Below are 25,505 nucleotides of genomic sequence, written 5' to 3'. Positions count from 1 at the left end.
AGGCCGAGACGGGCGGATCACAAGGTCAGGAGATCGAGACCATCCTGGCTAACAGGGTGAAACCCCGTCTCTACTAAAATACAAAAAAATTAGCCGGGCGTGTTGGCGGGCGCCTGTAGTCCCAGCTACTCGGGAGGCTGAGGCAGGAGAATGGCGGGAACCCGGGAGGCGGAGCTTGCAGTGAGCTGAGATCCGGCCACTGCACTCCAGCCTGGGCGGCAGAGCGAGACTCCGTCTCAAAAAAAAAAAAAAAAAAAAAAATCATGTCATTTATGAGTCTTCCATAGGTGTTACCTGCCCTATGGCTATGGGGTCTTCCAAAAGAATGGACCAGAGGTGGAGCTGTGAAACTGTAGCTGGATGAAAAGTGTAAGTGTCAAGATAGGCTAAAGAAGTGGTGATAATAATGATAATATTCCAAATTATTCTGGGCTCTTGGCTGTGATTACTGGTAAGTGTGAAAGAGTCTAGGTTTGGTTTTTATTAGTTTTATTTCAATTGATAAAGCAGTCAGAGAAAAGTGCACACAAGATGAGTGTGTGACTGAATAAAGTTTATGTGTAATTCATTGTCCAGATGGAATGATAGAATATTTCACATTCCCTTGTGCTTCCCTCATGGACAATCTTTGTCAGTTGTCACCCCTCCCAGCCAGCAAAAGTTAACTGTATTTCTGACATCTACACAATCATTTAGGTTTTTCCTATCTTGAACTTCATATAAATAGCAGTAAGTGTATTTTTATCTTTTCAGACTTGGTATATTATTCCTTACTACTTTTGAGGCCGTCATTTCTTCCAGTGGACTCGAGGTCCATGTGATGTCATTTCCTGTGATTCTGAAGGATTTTGTCTCAATATCTTATAAGACATAACGGCTATGAATGAATGTATTTTGTTTATCAAATACTTTTTCTACTTTTTCTTTAGATTCAAAGAATATTTTCACTGGATGTAGATTTGCTGGTTGCCTTCTTTTTTTTTCCTTTCAGCATTTAAATATGTCATTTCACTGCTTCTAGACTCTATTGGTCCTGATGAAAACTTAGCCAATGGCTGTATGGTTGTTTCTATGTACACAGTGTCTGATTTCATTCTTGATGCAATGAAGATTTTCTCTTTGTCTTTCAACATTTTAATATGATGTGTTCAGTTATTAATTTCTATTCAGTATCTAAAAGGGTTTTATTAAATTTTTTATCTAAGGTTATTTTTTCTTTCTTTTGAAAAGATTTTGGCCATTATTTCTACAAATATTTTTTCAGCCACTTTTTCTTTCTCTCCTCCTTTGTGTCTCTCATTATACATTTGTTTGTATCCTTCACTCTGAGCTAAGAATCTCTGATGTCTTCTACTTCTTTTCCTAAACATTTTCTTTAAACTCAATAATTTCTATTCCTCTATTTTCAAGTTAACTGTTCTGCCATCTCAGTTTGCTCTTAGACCTAGCTAATAAATATTTAAATTGGGTTATTGTATTTTTCATTTCTAGAGTTCTCATTTGGTCATTTTTTGTACTTTCCATTTCTTTTCTTGAGGCCCTACTTGCTGAATCTTCTTCTTTTTAATATTTTCTTTTTGTCAATGATCATAGTTTTAAAAATAATTATTTGAATATCTGCATATTAACTGTTTGTAGTCTTTGCTAAAGCCAATAGTTAGGGCAAGTTAGATACAGTTTTCATTGACTATTTTCTGTTGTTATTATTATAGTTGCTTTATTTTTGTTCCTTCAATATAGATCATACTTTTCTGTTTTTTTCCATAAATTTTTAAACTGAAAACTGTATAGTTTTGATAATATATTATAGTACCTTTCTTTAGGTTGTGGGTTTTCTTAATTTTATTTTTTTTAGAAACAGGGTCTCACTCTGTCACCCAAGCTGGAGTGTGGTGGCGTGATCATAGCTTCTTGCAGCCTCAACCTCTTGGGCTCCATGGTCCTCCAGCTTCATCCTCCTGAGTAGCTGGGACTATAGGTGCATGCCACCACTCTCTGCTATTTTTAAAAAATTTTTTAAAGATAAGGGTGTCACTCTTTTGCCCAGCCTGGTCTCGAACTCCTCACCTCAAGTGATTCTTTGGTATCAGCCTCCCAAAGTACTGGGATTATAAGCTTGAGTCACCATGTAAGGCCTGGAATTTGTTTCATTTTTTTAAGCATTTTAAAATTTTCTTCCTAGTTACTTGTCTGAACTTACTGATAGTACCTGACTTATGGCAGTTGGAGTTATAATTTTTTCACTTTCAGATGATGTGAAAGTGATACGCATTCAAGTAGAAATAGTACTTCCCATATTCATACAACCACTCTATTTTCTCTTTCAGTACAGTATTCAATAAATTACATGAGATATTCAATACTTTAAGATAAGGTTTGTGTTAGACAATGTTGGCAAACTGTAAGCTAATGCATGTATTCTGAGCACATTTAGGATAGGATAGGTTGAGCTATAACATTCAGTAGATTAGAAATATTAAATGTAATTTCAATGCATGATATTGAAAAATCTGTATCTCACATGGTGTTTGACCATTGATATCTCTGCTTTAGTTTGAATTTATAGGAACTGCACATGTACCTGCATAGCTCAGTGGTCACCAATCATTTGAGAAGAATTTCTGCTCAAATATCGGGAGCTTGTAAATCTGTCTTCTGTCAATCCATATGTGTGTAGTTTAAAAAGCACATGCAAAATGCAGCCAGTTCTTATCTCTCTCGGGTTTTACTTTGCACTGGGCACTCCTGGGTCTCATCACTCATATCTATAGCTTCTAAGTTACTAGGAATGTGTGCAGAGATTGTTTCAGTATATGGCTCTGTCTTATCCAGAAATCTGTCAGCAGATGTACTACTTGTCCCACACAAGGCCCCATCTTGCACTAGTAAAGCTGTGGGCTTTTTCTGTTCATTTCCTGTGGAGTTCTGCATGTTTAGCTGGAAACACTGAAGAAGTTTACTCCTTGGCTTTACTCAAGTTCACTGCCTTTGGCAGCAAGCTGCTAGTTTTATTTGCTATCCTATATTGGTAACACTCTAGTTCTGTAATTCATGCTGATTGAGCTGGGGGTAGAAGCATGCTGTCACAGGCGAGAGGCTACAGACTTTTTCTCTCCTTACTCAAAGTACTAGTACTTTTTTTTCTATAAAGAATATGCATCTTTAATTATTTTAGCTTCCTCAATTTTCAGAGTGCTGAAATAGTTTTGACTTTTTAGGTTTGTATTTATACGTGTGTTTGTTGTTTAATTTTGCACAGAAGATTTATTAAACTCTTTGGGATGCCATAAACACAGATGCCTTCTAAAATGCATTTAAATGAACATAATAGCCACGCTGAAAGGGAATAAGGTTATGGACTAACATAAGTAATTTTGGACTTGAGAACTTGAACTCTGCACCCTCCATTTAAAAAGAAACCAAGGTTCTAACAAGTAGAGAATCCTGATCCCTAGTTTTCACATTCATGAAGGAATGCCCTGTCAATTTTTAAGATGCCTTCTTTGTGTTGTAGAACTGAGCAAATTAGTGATTACACTCTACATAATGTGAGCTATGATTGTAGACCTAGCATCTTTAATAAAGATGAGAATTAGAAACAAAAAAAGGTTCAAAATATGAGGAAACTTGCAGAATTGTTTAATAAGCACCTTTTTCTTCTTATTTTTTTTTTTTTTACTCACTTGTGTGTGTATGTGTTTTAAGCTTATTGGGAAATACATTTAGACTTAAAATTTTAAAAATAGGCCGGGCGCGGTGGCTCAAGCCTGTAATCCCAGCACTTTGGGAGGCCGAGATGGGCGGATCACAAGGTCAGGAGATCGAGACCATCCTAACCCCGTCTCTACTAAAAAAAAAAATACACAAAACTAGCCGGGCGAGGTGGAGGGCGCCTGTAGTCCCAGCTACTCAGGAGGCTGAGGCAGGAGAATGGCGTAAACCCGGGAGGCGGAGCTTGCAGTGAGCTGAGATCCGGCCACTGCACTCCAGCCTGGGCGACAGAGCGAGACTCTGTCTCAAAAAAAAAAAAAAAAAATTAAAAGTATAGCAAAGATGGTTCCCATATACTACTCCTCCAGCTTGCTCTAATGTCCGTTTCATAAATAGCTACAGTATAAGTATCACAACCATGAGATGAACATAGATATAATGTTATTAGTTAACTCATGTAAAATCCTATGTGGATTTCACTGATTTTCCCATTAATGCCATTTTTTATGTTACACGATAAAATTCTGGTTTTCATATTTATATCATATATCATAGATGTTAATGTCTTAACATCTATGATAGTTTTTCACTTTTGTTTCTCTTTCATGGCCTTCAAGCATTTGAAGGTTACGGGCCAGTTACGTTGAAGAATGTCCTCCCGATTGGGTTTGTATGATGTTTACTACTGTTTCAATTCACACCATTAATTTTCGCAAGAATAATACAGATAGGACGTGTCCTCGGTGCTTCATATCAGATGTTACATAATGTCAACATGTCTTATAGGTGACAAAAAATGAATATGATCAATGAAATCCCTTTTGGAAGGAAGTCTTGGAGAAAAATAATGAAAACAACTGCTTCTGTCACTGCTTCTACTTGGTCATTTGCAGACGTCATTAGGAATAGTCTCTTTCTTCCTTTTCCAGTATGTACTTTATTTTTACAGACTTTAATCCTTTTAGAGTCCGCTGAATCATAGAGAAAACTGAAGAAATATTTTAGTTCACTTTTAAATAGCAAACATTTCCATAATAACCATTTACCACTGAAAGGTTGATAGCCTGAAGAAAAAAAAAAGAATGGTATTTATTCAGCTATGGTAGTATCTTCACATGAACAGCTTTAAGTTAGTCAACTATTTGGATAAATACATAGAATTTTCTACTACTTAGAATGTTGCAGAATTCAAATGGAGCAGTGTAGCGTCCACTGAGCTACTTCTACTGGGGAAGTTAAGAAAGACTGGGGCTATATAAGGATTCATATAGTGAGACATTATTTCTGGAAACCTGAGATTCTGGGGCCTCAGCTGAAGAGAGTCCGAGAATCAGAGTCCAAATTATTCAAGGAGTTGTGTGTGTGTGTGTGTGTGTGTGTGTTTGTGTTAAACCGCAAAATGTCAAATTAGAGCAGAGGTGCTAAAACCAAGTGGCCACCACACTTGCTCTCTGTGACAGAAGCAGCTGGTATAATCTAGTAAACACTGAGGGTCTTGTTGAGGTTTTTGTTTCATGTTGAATCACTGTGGGAGGTAAGTTACTATACTGCTGACAGTAATAAACTCCAACATCTTCAGGCTCCAGGCTGCTGATGGTGAGAGTGAAGTCTGTCCCAGACCCACTGCCACTGAACCTGGCTGGGATGCCAGTGGCCCTGTTGGATGCACCATAGATGAGGAGCCTGGGAGAGTGCTCAGGTTTCTGCTGGTACCAGGCTAAGTAGCTGCCAACACTCTGACTGGTCCTGCAGGAGAGGGTGACTCTTTCCCCTGGAGACAAAGACAGGGTGGCTGGAGACTGCGTCACTACTGTTTCTCCGGTGGTATCTGAGATTGGAAATAAAACAGAAATGTACTCATATAATCTAGATCAAAACCACTGTCTTTGAGTAGAGCCAAAATCGTTGATCTACATTGAATTTTAATTATATTTCTTGCTGAGCAGAGGTGTCAGGAGTTTTCAGTGATGTGCAAAACCACCTCATGTTCCCCTCACCTGGGAGCCAGAGTAGCAGGAGGAAGAGAAGCTGTGCTGGGGCTTCCATGGTTCCCTCTGGGTCCTAACTGAGCAGTTCCTCCCCAGAGCTCTGACTCAGGCATTGATATGGGTCCTGGAAGGTAGGGCAGCTGGGAGGGACATGCAAAGCAGCTAGGGTGGGAGCTGGGCTTCCAGCTGCAGGGACCACCTGCTTCTTTCTCTCTGCACTGAACATCCTGCGCCGCCCTGGTTTTCAGGTCAGAAAAGTCTGTTGGCTCAGTCTGAGTGTAGAACTTCCCCCTTGTGAGGACAGACTTTCACTCCTGTGTCTTTCTTCTCCTCAGTTACCTCAATTCACCCAGATGATGTTTGGCATAACCGCGTTAAGAACAACATAAAAGGCTGTGTTTTCCTTTATCTCTTCCTGTCCTCAATATGTCCGGTCATCTCCATAAGTGCATTATTGGATCGATGTAAATGAACAGTCTGTTAGAACATAATCTTCCGGATACACCTTTCATTTGCTTGTTAGTAATGTTTTCTGAGGGTCCTGAAGCTTTCCATTAACCCACACACATATGCTCTTTGAAGTAAAAACTTCTGTTCACAGTCACATGTCCTGGCAGGCCCTGACATAGATGCTCTATGGCTTGCCGATTGCTTGAAATTAACCAAGTAACTTAGCTTCCCTGTGTCTCAGTTTCTGTGTCTGTGTAACTGTGACAATAGTAGTACCTACCTTACAGTGCTGTAGACAATTTAAAGAAAATAAGATACAACATTTACAATAGTATTCAGGACATTATGTATGTGACAATTGTTTGTGTTGTTTAGGTTTTCAGCATTATAGTCATCATCATTATCATAAATATACTTAGCATGGAAAATAGTCTCAAATCTAAGAATTTTTTTTTTTTTTTTTTGAAACAGAGTCTCACTCTGTCGCCCATGCTTGAGTGCAGTGGCACGATCTCTGCTCACTGCAAGCTCCGCCTCCCGGGTTCACACCATTCTCCTGCCTCAGCCTCCCAACTAGCTGGGACTACAGGCGCCCGCCACCACGACCGGCTAATATTTTTGTATTTTTTAGTAGAGACAGGGTTTCACCGTGTTAGCCAGGATGATCTCCATCTCCTAACCTTGTGATCCACCTGCCTCAGCCTTCCAAAGTGCTGGGATTACAGGCGTGAGCCACCGTGACTGGCCTCCAAGAATGTTTTATCCACAGTCAAATTAAATTCTAGGGCTTTTTCTTCAGTAACTGTACACAACTCTAAAAATCCTAATGATGTGGTCTTAGTCTGTGCTAAAGTACTTATGTCTTCAATCATTCCCACCCATCCCTGTTTAACGCATTACTTCTCTTATCCATTATCAAAATGTTACCGAAATAAAAGGTTGCCATGTCCTGTTGCTGTCCTTCTTTCTTATGTAATCTTTATTCTACCTTGTTATCTTTTGTGTTTTTCTTGCCTCAGGACTGACGCTAAAGAAAAGCTACCATCATTACTTGTGTGCTCGCTCCAGTATAATTTTGTTGGGCTTGCTGTCTTGGAAATGAGGACTGTGTCTTGCAAAGAAACATATTCTCTGGGGCAATGTGTTATCCAAAAAAAAAAAAAAAAATTTTATCTACTTATGATCCAATAATTAATTTAGACTGACTTCAACAGACTTTTCTTTAATGACAAAAAGAAGAAGATGATATAAGAGGAAAATACAATAAAATAGAGAACACAAGCTATTATAACTCTTGCTTCATGGATTTTTACATATCTATTAGACATATGCTGGGTATATGTGTGCAATGATAATCTAAAAACTGCATGGTAACTGGCTTAAGGAATGCCTGCATTACACTGAGTCTTGCCCACTTTTCCAATTATGAAAAGAAAGCTACAGCACTATTTGTATGAGTATCAAACCTAGCTGCTGTGATAGAGGCAGAGCTGATTTACTGAGATAAAAGCCTTTGAAGTAGTAGATGTTTGTTCCATGATGTTCCGGTGCTGCTGTGGCTGTTCTTAGGAAATACAGTGGTAGTGAAATCAAGTAGATTTACAAGCTCTGCTCTTCCTCATACTCACACCCCCCTCTAGAGATGAATAGATGGTGTCCAGGAATCTCTGACACTTCTTAGAAGTCTTTTGCTCTTTCCAGAATGTTTCCTGACAAGTATTGTTTTGAGTCACAGATTAGGTGGAACTGTGTGTAGAAGAAAGGACTAGAGCAAGGGAAAAAGTTTTCCTTCCCAGGTAGTGGTTGTTGGCACAGGGAAATGGAATTTTTCATAGATTTATGCCACACTTCTATCATGTTGGGGAGAGAGGCATCAAACCAGGCTCATTCCTGAAAGAATCATTACATTATTTTAGAGAGAAGGAACTAGCAATTTCTTGTCAAATGGATGTTTAAAATTTAAAGCTACTGAATTATTTATTTATTTATTTATTTATTTTGAGATAGAGTCTCGCTGTGTCACCCAGGCTGGAATGCAGTGGCACGATATTGGCTCACTGCAACCTCCGTCTCTCTGGTTAACGCAATTCTCCTGCCTCAGTCTCCCAAGTAGCTGGGATTACAGGTGCGTGCCAACATACCTGGCTAATTTTCGTATTTTTAGTAGAGAAGGGCTTCACCATGTTGCCCAGGCTACTCTGAAACTCCTGACCTCAGGTAATCTGCCTGCCTCGGCCTCCCAATATGCTGGAATTAGAGGCTTGAGCCACTGTGCCCGGACCTACTGATGTATTAATATTATTCATCTTCTTGAATACACCAAGTGATAAAGTGCAAATCCACAATTTAAACTTGAGATTTCTACTCCTATGTGAACTAGTGAGCACCAAAAAAAATTCTATTGGTTGGGAGATGATGTTTGACAGTGGTCAGTTTGTGAAGTGGAGGCTTGTGTCACAGTCCTTTTTACAGTGTTACATATGAAAATGGTGAATGGCCTCATACCCAGAAAGATTAGCATTTTTTATGAGCCATATTACTACCATCAAGAAAGAACTGAATTGAAGCCTGTGACTACTTGATGAAGGGTGTATAAAGAAGAGGGAAAGAAAAAGGACACAAAACACAATATGGTAAATGGAAAGGAGAAAGTCATTACACAGCCTATAAGAGTAAAATAATTAAAGAGAGGATATTATGAGTAGTTTTTGACAACTAACTTGACAGAAGTGGTGCAGGGCAGGTTCTTGGCCTCACTCAGGAAGGAGCGCAGAGTAAGCTGGTGGTGGAAGGAAATGGTTTTACCGAGGTGGCGGTTACAGCTCTGTGACTGCTCTTGTGGAGCAGAGCTACCCACAGGCAGTGTGCCAGGAGCAGCAGCGCAGGGGCAGTTTTACAGTCGTATTTATCCCCTCTTTTAATGACATGCTAATTAAGGAGTGGGTTATTCAGAAGTAGCTAGAAGATGGACATTAACTTTCAGGTGTTGCCATGGCAATGGTAAACTGATATGGCCCTGGGGGGCATGTCTTATGGACAGGTGCTTCCAGTGTCTGTTCCTTGTGTCACCCAGCCTTCAATCTGGTCCAGAGGTGAGTCCCATCCACCTCCTATCTCATTGCCCCTCAGAGATTAGATACTCCTCCTTAATCTTAAGGGGACTGCAGAAGAGCAGAGTCCATTTTCTGTAAGTGCTTCCTGCTGACTTTCTGGGTGCAGGCCTTCCCGAGCATTTGAGGAGTAAAAATCTTTGGTACCTGAACCAAGGGGCCCGATGGCAGGATGCTTTCATTTGTGGGGTCAGAAGACAGAATGGATTGGAAGATTTGTGACGGACCGTATCATCTTTACATGAAATTTAGAAATTTAGAAGATATGAACTTTACTAGGAGGTTAAACAAGAAAATTATAATTGGAAGGGAGAGAAAAATTAATGTTCCTACGTCCACCCACAGAACCACGCTATTAATCTATGTGTTTGCAAAACAACAGCCTTAAGTTTTCTAGGTTTTATAAATGGAGGTTGTGGTGTCCACCTTTTGTGCTTGCAGGACCTTGTAAGAAACAGGTTTCATCCTGGACAGCTGTACCCAACTAGTGGCTTCCTGAAGCCTAACAGTAGTTAAAGTAATTAAGAATATCTGATAAGGGCCCCGTTATTCTGGTTATTATTGATTCTTGGGGGAACACTTCGCTGTTGCTTTTTGAGAGAGAGTCTTGCTCTGTTGCCCAGGCTGGAGTGCAGTGACACAATCTCGGCTGGGCTCACTGCAACCTCTGCCTCCTGGTTTCAAGCTATTTTCACGCCTCAGCCTCCTGAGTGGCTGGAATTACAGGCATGTATCTAGATGCCCAGGTAATTTTTTGTAATTTTAGTAGCGATGTGGTTTTTCTATGTTGGCAAGGCTGGTTTCGAACTCCTGGCCTCACATGATCCACCCACCTCAGCCTCCCAAAGTGTTGATGTTACAGGCGTGAGCCAGTGCACCCAGCCAGTTCCTTCTTTTTAAGTTTTTAGTAAGACTAAGTCTTCCGGTTAAACAGGGGAGCTACTATTTTCTTTTGTGTAAAGGGGCACTATTTTATTTTCATAATTTTAAAAGACCTTTTGAATCTGGCCTACATTTCAAATAGGGGTACAGCAAGGTGTGTCTGACTCCCTGTTTCCCACATGGCCTTAATTAGATTTTATTACGTTTCTTTGGTAGTTTCTTTGGCCAAGGGGTTTGGAATCAAAAAATTTACAGCCAATTAAATATTTTAGGCCAGACAGTATGGAGGTTGGAGGCACTCATTAGCCCTTAAGCAGGCAAATCATGAGGTCAGGAGACAGAGGCTATCCTGGCTAACACAGTGAAAACCCATCTCTACTAAAAATAAAAAAATTTAGTTAGGTGTGGTGGCACATGCCTATAGTCCCAGCTACTCAGGAGGCTGAGGCAGGTGAATCGCTTGAACCCAGGAGGTGGAGGTTGCAGTGAACTGAGGTGGTACCTCTGCACTGCAGCCTGGGTGACAGAGTGAGACTCCATCTCAAAGAATATATATATATATTTTAAAGCTGTATAAAATAAAAAAGAAAGCCCCAAATAATATTATTTATGTTAAAAAACCAAGTCCATAGAATAATACTATGTTGGGGAAAACATTGCTTCCACAGAACTCTAAGACAAAACACTTCAGCATCAAGGCTGCAACAACAGTCAGAACCGGAGGTGAAGAAGTCACAGCAGCTGATGAAGAAGCAAAAGGAGAGAGCAATGATCCCAGACCTGTTTAAAGGAAGAACAAGCTGAAAGCAGCAAAACACAACAGTTGAATCTCTAAGACACGAATCTCAGAAGTTTTAAAAGAAACTCATTATCGCATCAAAGGCAAAATTTTCTGTTATACTTTTTTTTTTTTTGAGATAATCTTGCCCTGTCACCCAGACTGGAGTGCAGTGGCACGATCTTGGCTCACCACAACCTCCACCTCCCAGGTTTCAGCCATTCTCCTGCCTCAGCCTCCAGAATAGCTAGGATTACAGGTACATACCACTGCACCTGGCTAATATTTGCATTTTTAGTAGAGATGGGTTTTACCATGCTGGCCAGGCTGGTCTTATCCTCCTGACCCCAAATGATCCACCCTCCTCGGCCTCCCAAAGTGCTGGGATATGGGCGTGAGCCACTGCACCGGCCTCAAAAACAAAATTTTCTATAGTTTATGAAATCAGTAACTTAAGAAAACCCAGTTTCAATATGCAGACCATTTTCTAGAAAGTGACTGGGCCATCATTGCTCTCATCTCATTATTTCCACTTCCTGCATAGAAGGTGTAGGAAGAGGTAGTAAGATGTTATGAAAGTGGACTGTAAGCATTTGTTAGTGAACAAAATATGACTAAACACTATTTTAATATTTTAATTTTTATTTATTGTTATTATTTTTTGAGACAGGGTGTCACTCTTTTACCCAGGCTGGAGTACAGTGGTGTGATCTCAGCTCACTGCAACCTTCGCCTCCGGGGTTCAAGCAATTCTCGTGTCTCAGCCTCCCAAGTAGCTGGGATTACGTGCATGCACCACCATGTCCAGCGCATTTTTTTCATCTTTTTAGTACAGACAGGTTTCACTGTGTCAGTCAGGTTGGTCTTGAACTCCTGACCTCAAATGATCCGCCCACTTTGGCCTCCTAAAGTGCTGGGATTACAGGCGTGAGCCACCATGCCCGGCCTTAAAGCAGTAATTTTATTAAATAAAATATAGAAGAAAAAGTGTAAATAAAGTGACAGCAAGAAAACAAAATGCCATTATGGAAAATGATAGTTTTAGGGCAGAAAACAAGAAAAGGCAAACCAAGATTCCCGTTGGGTGGAGCTCCAATCCACAATCCTCAGAAGAATGTCAACGCTGAAAACCCTGGAGCATCCAGGGAGGGTCCAACAATACCAAATGCTGAATCCCAGAGTACTTGAGTATCAGCCTAGGAGTGTCCCCACACCAAATGCCAGGAAGCCCTGGAATATCCAGGGGCTGACCAGTGCAGGAAATTCCTGGAGCCTCAGTGGGGTGGCCAACAGTGAGCCCCAAAGGTCTGGTTGGGACCATAGAACAATGTGACTCTGGCTTCTTAGAGTCAACAGAATGGGAGAATTCTTACAACCAAGTGTCCTGCCTTAAACAATTGCATAAACATAATTAGCAGCGAGCCAAAGCCAAAACTGCAAAGCAAACACATATATCGGGGCAGAAAATAAGATAAAATGATTGATGGATAAATAAAATGACATTCGAGGAAAAGTGACTAAGGGAAGGAGCAACGAGGATGTCGTCAGGTGTGCTATGGGGAACTTCAAATGGACTGTCTAGCTCAAGGCCTGATTCCCTGGATCATCTGATATAGGGCAGGTGGGCAGAGGGGACACTTACAGGTGTGCGGGAGTCAAAATGGTGCCAAACAGTCTCTAATGTGGGGCCTGCGTGAAGATCTCTCCAGGGTCCCCAGCTTGGGTGGGTTGGGCTCCCGCGGGGGAACTGGAGCACGGAGCAGCTGGCCTGCATGAAGCAGTGGCTCCGTGGCCACTTGCCCATCTGCTTGGCTCCACTGCCTGTCAGGAAACATGATGGCTCTTAAAACAGCCTTTGGCTAGTGTTAACTGCTCTGCAATGTTAGCAACTCTGTAGCTTTGATGGCTGTAACGCTGGTCACCGTCTCGCCCTCTCTCACTGGTCGCTGTCTTGCCATTTCTCCAATAGCTGTCTTGCCCATTGCTGATCGCTATGTCCATCTTCTCACAAAATACCATCTCTTGCTGTCTCTTGCTGTCCTGCTTCTCCGCTGTTCCACTGACTCACTGCCACATCAAACACTGCCTCTCACCATGTCCCATTTATCCTCCCTCCTCATTAAACATCCATTTGCATGTCCAGGCCTTGCATCCCCAGGCTGATGTCTCTGTCCTGGGCCACATACTGGAGAGTATTGTTCCTCCAGCTTCACCAGTAAGCCATGGTTCTCTCGAATCCAACCTTCTCACTGCACCAATTTTGCCAAGAAGGTTTGCTGTGCACTGGTTGCCAACTTACCCAGATCTAGTGAGACACAATTCCCATGCACAACCAGTTACATGAAGTGGAATACTAGCTACAGAGAGTCAGTCAGAGAAAACACGAAGCTGCCAGGGCCTGATCGACTCTAGACCACGCATACCCAACAAGGACTGCAGCTGAGGGACCATGGAATGCAGCCCACCCTGGGTTTTGTGTCTTAGAATCACATGACACACTGGGCTAGAGTGTGGAAGAAATTCCTGTTTCTAGTAGGGACAGAAACGGAACCCAGGCTGTTCTGGTCAATCATGCCTGATCAGGATGCTACATTTCCAGAACATTCTACAGTTATTCCAGAAAACTACAAGCAAGAAAGGGAGGAGGATTGGGTTGATTCTAGACAAATGGAAACTGTTCTGCAAATACCAAAGTGAAATCACAACTCAGTAATCTTTTTGTGACTGGCTTATTTCACTTGGTGTAATGTCCTCTAGTTTCATCCGTGTTGTAGCATGTGTCAGAATTTCCCTTTTAAAAGCTAAATAACGTGCTATTGTATGTATGTACCACATTTGGGTTACCAGTTCCCTCCTTTGTGAACATTTGAGATGCTTCCACCTTTTGGTTATTGTGAATAATTCGGTTCTGAATGTGGGTATACAAATATCTCCTCAAGCTTATGTCTTTAATTGCTTGAGTATATGTCCAAAAGTGGAATTGCTGAATTACGTATTATTTCCATTACTAATTTCTTGAGGAATTGCCATATGGTTTCCCACAGCAGGTGAGCCATTTACATAACCACAGCAGTGTCCATGGGAGTTTCAATTCCCTAAATTCTCACCAAGACTGGTCATTTTCTACTGGAAAAAAAAAAAGTCCTGATAGGTGTGAGGTGGGTTTTGTTTTTATTTTTCTGAGGATTAATAATGTTAAGTATCTTTTCCTATGCTAGTTATCTAATTATCTCTAAAGAATATTCTTTAGAGAAATGACGATTCATGTACTTTTCTCATTTTTAATCAGGTATTTTATTTTAATGTTGACATATAGGACTTATTTTTATATAGTAGATATTATTAACCCTTTATCAGATATATGATTTACAAATATTTTCTTCTATTCCACATGTTGCATTTTCACTGTGTTATGTCTTTTGATGCCCATTTTACATTTTTATATAGTCCAATTTATTTTCTTTTTTACTTTTGCCTGTATTATGGTGTTAAAGGTGTCAGTATGTAAAAGTCTATAAATACTGACTTACTACACTCAGAAGTTCACACTGCACCGTCTCTCTGATGGTGGAGCTAAGAGTTTTACACTCTCCCATTTTGTACCAGGGCACAGTGCAGCTATGTGAGAACCCAGTGGCTTTCCCGAGCTTATTTGTCTTGCATTTTTGGTGACGTGGATTGTTGTTCACATTGGCTTCCTCTGGCAGGTCCACCTGGAAAGCATTATATTTAGCCAGGAAAAAAAGGAGGCTGTGAATGATGTCACTGTAAACTGTGTATATTCCGTGTTGCTAATGTCAAATCCATGAACCATAAAAGGATTTACTAGAGGATACTAAATTCCTTGCAAAGTGTTGAAAAGTCTTAAGGAACAGGCTCCAGGCAAAGCCTCTGAAACAATTCCAAGAATGGCACTGCAGGCACAGGCTGGGGAGGAGCTCCTGCTGCCTGAAACTCCACATTCAAACTGTCTCGCGCAGAAAAGAGAGCAGCTCTTCTCACTACTGCCCCCAGAAGGACAGCAGCTCTGCTATCAACTACTAGAGAGCTGACCACTTTCTCTGCAGCCCTGCCTGTGTTGATTACATCTTCATTTCAGTCTCATGTAGATTCATCTGCTTTCATGGGTACAGGGGTTATTTCTGTCCAGGTCCATGCTGTGGCTTTCTATTATAAATACACATGTTTCTACACTTGAATTTCCAGAAATTACTAGTAACAACAGCAAAATGCTACAACCCAACATAAAGATTTCCTTTACAAAGAACATCATGCTACCCATGTAGCACTGTGCCCCCCAAAATGTGGGGAACCTCCAATCTGTTCAGCCCAACACCATCTAGCAAAAAATGTTCTTCTCTCATGAGCCATTATTCTGTCTACTTATTATTTAATTTTTGGCCTAAATTTTAAAGGTGGCTGAATGTAGCACTTTGAATTTTTTTTTAAAGAAAGGGTGTAAAGAAAAGATTAAATTATTTAAAATACATATAGGCATGACGCATTTAGTTATTGTCACTTGCTTCTTTCATATTTATTTTTATTCTCTAGTTTCTGGCAATACTTTCTCTATGGCAGAGTCTGGAGAGGCTACTCCTCATGTCCTTGGCTTCCTAAGTCCCAGATGTGGTGAAGACTGCCCATCAGCTGTGTTACTCCAGAATGCTTTTGGATTGAGATGAGGGAGGGGAAGTGCCTGATCTCACTCAAATGTGATCATTTTCCTGGTCTGGGTCACAGTCAGGCAGCCCAGTCCTGTGGGCACCATATCCTCACTTGCCAGGTTTCTATCAAAATGAGGGTATCCTTTTTGACTGTGGAAAACATGGGGCAGGGAGAGGATCAAGGAATAGCAAAAGGAGTACTTGGAGTTGCCTGAGCTGCCACTCTGGTTTCCCCAAATGTTTTCTATCCATTAATTCATGATAATAAACACCTTTCTGCCTAACCAGCCATAATCGCTTTTCTTAGATCCAAATGATTCAGTGATAAATCTAAAGAGAAAAAATAAATACACTTTTCAATATTTAAGCTGACCAGGAGGCTGTCTCTGGTGTTTACCCCTCCATATCCCACTACGTGTTTCATCCTCCCCTTGCCTCACTGGAGATCCAAGTGCAGGGAATGCTTCACATGACTGTGATCCCTAGAACTTTATCCTGATGACTGTTGAAATCTTCTCTGAGTTTTACCAGTGGAAATGACAATAAATAGAAACATTCTAGAAGGTACCCTAGGGTTCATATTTTCTGTACTTCCTCTCTAAAATATGTAACATCAATTCCATTTGTTCTTGCTTTACATGGGCTAGATCTATGGCTCCAGCAAATACCCTAACACCCTGTGTTGACAACTTATTCATTATTGTATCAAGTCTAAATGTTCACATGCTTACCGTATCATTTCTTCCAATTTAATAGTATAATTGTCATGTCAACTATTTGGATTAAGAACCATCAACCAGAAAACCACAGCCCTGACTAAATAGAGTATTTCAAGCTGTTCAGTTGGCATAACAGTGATGAGTCTACAGCTCATTTTCAAGATATAAATATTCAGTTTATAGGAGTAAAAGCACCAATCACAGTTAGTGTTTCAGAACCTCCACCACATCCGACAGCATAGCAATGCAACAGCACAAGGGTTTGTGTGCCAGCTTTGCTTGACTAATAATGTTTTTTTTTCCCTGTCTATAGGGAAAGCTATACCTGTGCACATGACAAGAGCATGAGCTACCCTTTCTTATATTTTTTGGACGTAAATAAGTTGTTTGATCCAAAGCCATATTATGGAAGAATTTCCTGACTCTGATGAAAGCAATTGGAAAATCCCCAAATAATATTTTATGCAGAAATATAACTGAAAAGAAAGGCAAATTCATATATAGGAAAATAACCAGTGAGGTCCACCAGTATCACCTGACCCCAGCTGTTCATCTGATCCCTGATGTGTGTTACAATTTACGGGTTCAGGAGGGGTCATTCTTCTTGGCAAGTTAGGTGTTCAGAAGAGCCAGTAGCCCTTTAAGTCTCAGTTATTTGAAATTCATATTATTGAGTCCCCATAGGAACCTCCATAACATTGGTTCATGAGACTCCCTGGGAAAGCTGGGAAAAGTGACTGACTGAAGTCCACGGTGTTGAATCATCCTCATTGTTAAAAATCACTTGCTCATTAATGGCATTTTGATTAATATTCACTGGGAAAGCATTTTTTTTTAAATTTTGGCTTGTATTTGAAACGTCTAGTCATAGCTCTTCCAGAATCACTGTGTCTGCAATCATTTTGTTGCATTTCTTTGAAGACCTGATGATCTGTCAAAACCAACAGCCAATATTGTTACATTGCTGTTATGTTGGGGAAAGCTGACTGTTGGGAGAAACTGAGGCAGGGCTTGCATGTCTTACATAATGTAAAAGAGTCTTGGAACATGTCCGGGGTCCAGGGTCTAAAACCCCTCGTGGCCTGTGGAACACCAAGCTCTGTGCTAAAGGGTGGAAGGCTACCCTGATGTACCATAATCTAAGCTCAGGGCATAAAATCCCTTGTGGCTTGGATAGAATCCAGGGCTCGTGGCTCTGGAATGTGTCTACACTTGCTGGCTCCTTTCTCCTTGCTCTCCCAGGATCGATTGTATTTTGAGTTAAAAGAACCTGCTCTCCATTATCTCAACTAGCAGAGCAGATGCTAAACCATCGCAGGTGTAAATCATGTGCTTAATGCAATGCGCCCTTTTGACCTCCACATTCTCATCACCTGTTTCTTTGTTGGATTACCAATAAATAGCACGGGTTCCCAGAACTCAGGGCCTTTGCAGCCTCCATACGCTAGCGATGGCCCCTGGTGCCCACCTTTCTTTCTCAAACTGTCTTTTCTCAATCTTTTGACTCTGCCGGACTTTGTCACCCCCACAACCTGGTGCTGGGTCTGATCACCCCGACACTGTTATCGTTGTAATGTGATCATCAGATGTAACCCTTGCAGTTTACTCATTGTTATCATTTTTATATTTCCAGGGCTTCCTTGACAATGGCACTGATGTGACTCCATCCAGCATCCATTGTTGTGAGAACTCTATTTGGCATATCGTCACTGAACATAATGGAGACTTTCGTAGGATATAATGGTTAATATTCAACATTAGTCAAAATTTGCTCTCGGCCTACCCTTGGAGCACCATTGAGTTGGAAAAATATTTTAGGTAGGGACTAGCATTTGGTAGAATTTTAAAAATAAAGGCTACAAAGAAATTTTCTGTAGCAAGAGTGAAAAGCATATGTGGTCCAGAATGCCATTATTTTATGGAATGTTTCAAAAAATTTTAAATGTATTTGATTTAGAGAAGAATTTTATAAATATGCATATATTGCATATATGATAGAATAAATGTACTTAAATATGAATACTATGTATATTTGTATCCAACATTTTATCAAAAACATATGTATTCACTTCTATGTATCTTATATACACATGTGCATAGTTTTCCATAAATAAGGTAACTTTTAATTTTTTATTGAAACAGTTTTAATTTTGTCTTTAATTATCTTTTAATAACTTCATAATTTGATTACTGAATATTCACATTTATACCACCAATTTTAGAAAAACTACATGTCTGTACATATAGGTAGAGGTGTAAATACTGTATCAGTAAGCTTTTATGCATAATGATTGGTAACTGGTTAAATATACAACAAAGTGGCTGATAGTAAACATTTGTTATCATGCTCATGGATGCTCATGTTCACAATCATCCGGCTGATCAAGGAAGGGCTCAGCTGAGTGGTTCCTCTGCAGGGTACTGAGCTTATCTTTAGCCTACAGATACCAATTATCTGAGGACAAAGCTGAACAGCAGTGACTACACATGACACACGATTCTTGTGACAGGTCTCAGGAGTGAACAACATCCGAAACCAAACCTCACAGTTGAATTTAAGTCCAATAATTTCTAACATAGTTTCAGATATTGAAAATATATTCCTTTATTTCAGTGAGTACAAATTTTCAATAAAATGTTTACTCCATGTAATTATAGAGGTGTTTTATCATTCTATGGACAAATAATTATGTTTTCATCCTTTAAAATCTTGAAAATATTTGCAAATGTAAATTTGCATTAATAAAATAGAGCTGGATATGTTTTCAACATGGGCTTTAAATATAATTTTTAAAATGGTCTCATTGGGGGAAAAATCATTTTAACTTATGTAAATATCATTTTTTGCCTCTCTTGTATCCTATAGAGTGACCCAATAAGAGGTCCTCCCATGAGATTTGGAAGTCAGAAAAGGATGACTCAATATTCTTCATTGGTACCTAAGACAGACACAGGGGCAGAGATGAGGACTGCAGAAGCACCTGGAAAGATGCTGTAGGAAGCTGAGAGCATCAGCACCCCTACCCCTAAGCTTCCAGACAGGACTGAGGGCCACATGGTTAGATAGCCCATCCTGCAGGGGCAGATGCATTCTGTTTTCTGAGGGAGCACCAGAGAATCCTGCTTCTAGTATCAACTTTCATGACTACTATATCCTTGGCTTTGAAAGGTTGTAGTGTGAAAGTTAATTATAGGAATTGAGTTATTCTTATCATACACAACAAAGCCAAGAAACCAGGATGGAAAGGCACTCAGTGTGCAAAATATTGTGTCTAGAATGCAATTGAAATAGGCCCTATTATCCCAGGGAACTAATGTTTATGGGTTTTGAATAAACATAGAAATTGACTCCCCCAGTCTTAAAACTCAAGATAGTTACATTTGTCTTATCTGAGATCTTTTCTCAGGAAACCAACCATCAGGCCTCCAGATACTATCAAGGAGCTGAACCTTACATATCACTGAATTAGGACAGTGAGAGCCAGAACCTTCACCCGTTATGATTGCCTAACTGACCTCCTGTTTCGTGTTGACCAAATTATCTTCCTTACCCCTCCCTAATTCCTGTTTTCCCACATTTCTTCCCTGCTATATAAATCCCTAATTTTAGTTGGTCAGGGAGATACATTTGTGAATGGTGTTCCATCTCCTCGGCTGCAGCACCTGATTAAAGCCTGTTTCTTGGCAATGTTTGTTGTCTTAGTGATTGGCTTTCTGTGTGCTGAGCAGCAGGATTTTCACTGAATCCCTGGTATTTCAGTAACAAAATTCTCTGCAAGCTTCACTGCTTTGACTTCTTGTAAACTGAAACCAAATTGATCCATAACTTCTGAGATAACTTGATATAATTCTAGGATTCACTTTGTCCACCACTGCTTAAAAGTGTGAGCTTGCCAGCTCCCAACACTTCCTAGTGCCAATGAACTTTCTCAAAGAGCCATAGGTAACATTTTCCCTTTTTCATAAAATGCTAACTTGCTCTTCGTTCTCCCAATATATTGAAGACCATTGAGTTTTCCTGTATGCCCCATTTGGCAATTATTTCTATGCAAATAAAACATTAAATATAGAGATTCATCTCTACATTTTATGTAGATTTCAGTAGTTTAGACTCTAATTCTCTGTATTAAGATAGTTCATCCTTAGAACATCTATAGTGGCATCTTCTCTGTTATATGAATTCCAACTGATGCCATAAACTAGACTCCTCAGGTGTCATGATCTCTGTCTTTAGTAAATCAGGAGGGGCATTGCTATGTCTGTGCAACTGGGGCTGAGAAAGAGAAAAGAATTCGGGTGTAGAGGTGACTTCATGTCCGCCTCTACCGACACCATCAGAGTGTGGCTGCATCTGAGGAACACTCTCAGCCCATGCAGGCATCAGGAGGGGCAGCTGGGGCAGCCCAGCCTCACACATCTTCTTCCCTGGGGGTTTATGTTCGGGTGTGTAACACTGTGGGAGGGTTACTGTTATACTGTTGACAGTAATAAGTTGCAAAATCTTCAGGCTGCAGGCTGCTGATGGTGAGAGTGAAATCTGTGCCAGATCCACTGCCGCTGAACCTTGATGGGACCCCACTTTGCAAAGTGGATGCAGCATAGATCAGGAGCTTAGGGGCTTTCCCCGGTTTCTGCTGATACCAGGCTAAATAACTGCTAATACCCTGACTGGCTCGGCAAGTGATGGTGACTGTGTCTCCTACAGATGCAGACAGGGAGGATGGAGACTGGGTCATCTGGATATCACATCTGGCACCTGAGATTGGAAACATAAAAACAAATGTCCACACAATTAATCATGTAGTAAGAGAATTTCCCTGAACAGCCAGGCAGTGCTGACCACACTGGGCTGAGTAAACTGCTAGTGTTTTTGTTCCTTACCTGGGAGCCAGAGCAGCAGGAGCCCCAGGAGCTGAGCGGGGACCCTCATGTCCATGCTGTGTCCTGAGTGGTTCTGACTCCTGCAGGAAATGTGACCAGTCTATTAATAAGTCTTCAGGACAGGAGGCTGTGCTCTGAGGACATGCAAATGAGCAGGGGATGGGGCAGGCTGGGCACAGCTGCAGGGCTGGCTCATCTCAGTAACTCAGCAGTGGCTCAGTGTCCCCAGGTGTCCCAGGTCAGACCAGGGTAGCACAAATTTTTCTGCAAATAATGTGTTTCTACTGTGGACTGTTTTGTTTTGAGAAACATTTTTTAGGTATTTTTTTTTAACAATTTGAAATATTCCTCAGGAATCAATGGAGTAATGTATTTCATTGGTGTATGGGGATTATTTAGGAGAATATTCTTGTTTGTAGGAAACACATAGTAAAATGCTAGACGGTAGGATTCTCAGGTCTTCAAAAGACTCTCATAAAATTCCAGTTAGGGAAGCAGGTAATTTTGCTACACTTGCAACATTTCTGTGAGTTTAACATTTTTCCTTTCTAAAAAAATTAAAAATAAAATGTTTCGACATGATGCTACATATATTTGTAAGTATTAGGTAATGGTGTTATGCCTTTGTTCTTACTAGTATTAGATCAAGCAATTTACTACAGATACACAGAGATGATACCGTGTTCCCTCAATGCATGCAGCACTCACTGATCCACCACTACCAAGAGTAACAGGTCTCTTTAATACTCAGAGACTAAATGTGCTGCACCTTATTCTTGTTTTGGACACCTTCATAGTCTACCTTCTTTTCTGCCATTGCATATTATTTCCCAAAGTTCATCTGTCTTAGTGAGGATGGCCACTGCACGGATCATGTCCCTGCCATGCACTTCAATGACACTTTCTTCTTACACTTTTTATCAGTGTGTGGGGACATCATCCTGACCCAGACACCAGCCTCCCTGTTAACATCTTTAGGAAAAAGACACTCAAATTCTTATCAAGCAATTGCCTTTGTACATGGAGAAATCAGTTGGATCCAGATGTAACTGGACAGGCATTTGCACTCGTTATATCACACATCTCTAATGTGCCCAAAAATGTCCCAGCCTGGCTCAGTAGCAGGAGAAGTGGATCCAACCACATCAGCATCAGCATCAGTGGGCTGCAGCCTAGGGCTCCACAAAATTTTACTGATGCCAGACTAGGGGAGCCAAATCACAGTGCTGTAGCCTGTGCACAAACCTTTCTGCTGCTTTGTAAGCAGCCTGAATTTTAAGGGAACTTGCTCATATTGGGATAAAGGAAGAAAGCTCCATTTGTCCTCTAAATGTTTGCTGAAAATGAACTGACAAAAGAAAGATTAATAAGAGAAAAGGCAAATAAAATTCACTTAAAGTGCAGCAGGATATCATAGCAGGATGATTACCCAGATAACTCAGTGAGATCCAGTTGTTCATATTTCCTTTCTAGGTAAGAGGGAATTGGGAAGTGTAGGCAACCTGGAGAGAATAGATGAGAATAGAAGTGCATCTTCAAAAGAACAGGTATCCAGCCTGTCTGGATAAAACATCAACTTTCAGTCTCTTCTATTTTTGATTCCTCTTTTGTGTTAATCTTCCCTGATATAAAAATTCCCAGGAAGAATTTCCTTGACAATTGTTTTTCTTCTGGAGAATTTGCTTTTAGGCAGATAAGGGATATTTAGGAAAAGGGTTTTTGTGCATTTGGTGCTTTCTAAATGCCTTTGGTTTTACATAATCATCATACCAATGCAGCACAGTTTGAGATGTTATTTTCTGGATTCCTTTACTTGCAGCCACCCGCCAGAGAGATGCAGCTACAGACTGAAAGAGCAGTTGACCCCTGAACAGCGTGGAGGTTGGGGCACTGACCACTGGTGCAGATGAAAACCTGTGTAGAACTTTTGCATCCTTAAGTACTAATAGATTACATTTGCCTGGAAGTCTTAGTGATAAAATAAATAGTTGATTAACACTTTTTTACACTATATATATTTTATACTCTACTCTTCCAATAAAGTGTGCTAAAGAAAAAAATGTTTTTAAGAAAACCATAAAAATGAGAAAGTATATTTACAACTGATTAGGTTACTTGCTCTCAGGTGACACACACAGAAGAAAATATAAGTGGATCTGCAAACTTCAAACTCAAGTTATGCAAGGGTTAACTGTACTATAATGAATGTAGCAGTCCCCATCTGTAATCTAGGGCTTTCCCCTTTGCTGTACCTGTACTCACTTCCAATGGCAATATACATGACTTATGTTCTTTATGATCTTGGGCAGAGAGCTCTGCCTACATGCATTACTGGCCCGATGTCCTGGAATGTGTATCTCTGAGGAAAGTCCTATGGTTTGCCTATGTCCTCCAGAATTCATCTGTTGGAAAGTTAATTCTCAGTGTAAAGGTATTGCCAGGTGGAGCCTATTGGGATGTGTTTAGGTCATCAGGGTGGAGCCCTCTAGTGGAATACATTAATGACAGTATAAACAGGGTTTATGGGGCTGGAATCTCTCTCCTGCTTGTCTGTCATGATAAGACATGGCCTTCCTTCCTCTGAAGGACTCAATGCTCCAGGCATCATCTTGAAAGGAGAGAAAGCAGAACTTAACCTGCCCATGCCTTGGTCTTAAACTTCCCATTCTCCAGAAGTGTGAGAAAATATATTTCCATTTTTTATGAATTACACAGTGACAAGGAATCTGTTATAGCAGCTTGAAAGAGAACAGGAGAGACAGCTCACAATCAGTGAGGACAGGATGGGGAATATACATACCCCAGCTTCCTCATCTCTCAGGTGGAACAGCCCAGAGGAATTTAGTCCATGTTTCCACATGTGGTTGATCTTCAGTTCTCCTGAGTCAGGTGGGTTGTTGATGTGTCTTTTACCATTCATTTTCTGTTCCCTCCTTCACTTTCCTCCTTTCCTCCCAGTGTAAATTTACTGCCTAAACAGGAATCCTCATTGCTGGTGGAGCCAAACAAAGATAGTAAAACAAATTGCTAATCTTTTGTATGAGGGGTATTTCCCATCTTTATTCTTATCACTTCTCTTTCTTTGACATGTAGGAATATTCAGAAAGCACTTTTTTTTTTTTAACCAATCTATTTTAGATTGAATTTATTAAGTGATTTTTTTTTTTCCTGTGTCTTTTGTAAACCAAAAATTAAGTTGTAAGCCACCAACCAGCTGAATGGACTCCTCTTCTGGCAGAGAGAACTTCAAAGAAATCTGAAAAACTAGGTTAGGCCATTACTGGCAGATGGGTTTAGATGTGCCTCATTATACTCTCCTCCCTTTGGAGTTCAGACACAGCTGACCAGCATTATCATTATAACAGAGGTCTTTGGACTGAGAAAACAGATGCTTTGTAGCAATAAGATACCATACTCCAACATGACAGATAATAGGCCCTGAAGAAAAGCTAAAAATTTTATTCTAAAAATATTTTTTTCCTTTTTTTTTTTTTTTTTTTTTTTAGATAGAGTCTTGCTCTGTGCCCAGGCTGGAGTGCTCACTGCTGCAAGCTCTGCCTCTCGAGTTCATGCCATTCTCCTGCCTCAGCCTCCCAAGTAGCTGGGACTACAGATGCCCGGCTAATTTTTTTTGTATTTTTAGTAGAGACGGGGTTTCACCCTGTTAATCAGGATGGTCTTAATCTCCTGACCTCCTGATCTGCCTGTCTTGGCCTCTCAAAGTGCTGTGATTACTGGCGTGAGCCGCCACACCCGGCCTATTCTATTTCTTTGATATATTCTGAAGTGGCCCTGCAAAGCTGCTTGTTGTGGAGGAAATTTGCATTGTGTAGAGAATCTCGTGTGCTTAGTAATTCTTTTCCAAAGATCTGACTTTTGTTTTTAAGATCCGACAAGCCATGTCTACTTTGTCTGCAACTCATAGGATTCATCTACATGACAAGAACCTTGGCTTATCTAAACTCAAGCATTTCTTTATGGTGAATTCAACTCTTTAGGCAGAACTTAACTCTTTCAACCAGTTGCCAATCAGGAAAGCTTTGAAGCCACCTGTGACCTGGAAGCCCCTGCTTCAAGCTATCCCACCTTTCCAGGACAAACTAATATATATCATATATGTATTTATTTATTTCTTTGCCTGTAATTTCTGTGTCTCCTTAAAGTTTGTAAAATCAATGTGTAACCCAAATACCTTGGGCATATGTTTGCATGTGTCACAGGTCATAAGCCTTATCTTTGGCAAAATAAACCTATAAATTGATTGAGACTTGTCTCAGATTCTTTTATTTACACTGGGTCACAAAAGTTAAAAATCCTCTAAA

The 25,505-nt window shown here is 40.4% G+C and overlaps 1 protein-coding gene across 1 annotated transcript; it reads right to left on the bottom strand.

Annotated features, from left to right (window-relative positions):
- Positions 1 to 5,132: 5,132 nt before the first annotated feature.
- On the bottom strand, positions 5,133 to 21,419 carry LOC105502747. The gene is made up of 5 exons (XM_011929380.1): positions 21,184 to 21,419; positions 20,739 to 21,058; positions 14,450 to 14,632; positions 5,709 to 5,772; positions 5,133 to 5,539 (listed from the first exon to the last, which is right to left on the bottom strand). The coding sequence occupies exons 1-5, from the start codon at positions 21,236 to 21,238 to the stop codon at positions 5,133 to 5,135; spliced, it is 1,029 nt and encodes a 342-aa protein (XP_011784770.1). The 5' UTR covers positions 21,239 to 21,419.
- Positions 21,420 to 25,505: the final 4,086 nt, after the last annotated feature.

This window comes from Colobus angolensis, unplaced genomic scaffold, assembly GCF_000951035.1.
Source record: "Colobus angolensis palliatus isolate OR3802 unplaced genomic scaffold, Cang.pa_1.0 Scaffold801, whole genome shotgun sequence".
Lineage (NCBI taxonomy): Eukaryota > Metazoa > Chordata > Mammalia > Primates > Cercopithecidae > Colobus > Colobus angolensis.
The sequence above is the reverse complement of the archived record's forward strand: the minus strand, read 5'-3'. Positions and strand labels throughout refer to the sequence as shown.

What these genes read in the sequence shown, in the direction of transcription:
- LOC105502747 (XM_011929380.1), bottom strand. Translation starts at nt 21,238, where the DNA reads ATGGACATGAGGGTCCCCGCTCAGCTCCTGGGGCTCCTGCTGCTCTGG. An exon ending in CAGTGTTACACACCCGAACA is followed by an intron (nt 14,633 to 20,738) that starts TAAACCCCCAGG and finishes AATGCTTTCCAG; the next exon opens with GTGGACCTGCCAGAGGAAGC. An exon ending in CCTGCTACTCTGGCTCCCAG is followed by an intron (nt 5,540 to 5,708) that starts GTGAGGGGAACA and finishes TTCCAATCTCAG; the next exon opens with ATACCACCGGAGAAACAGTA.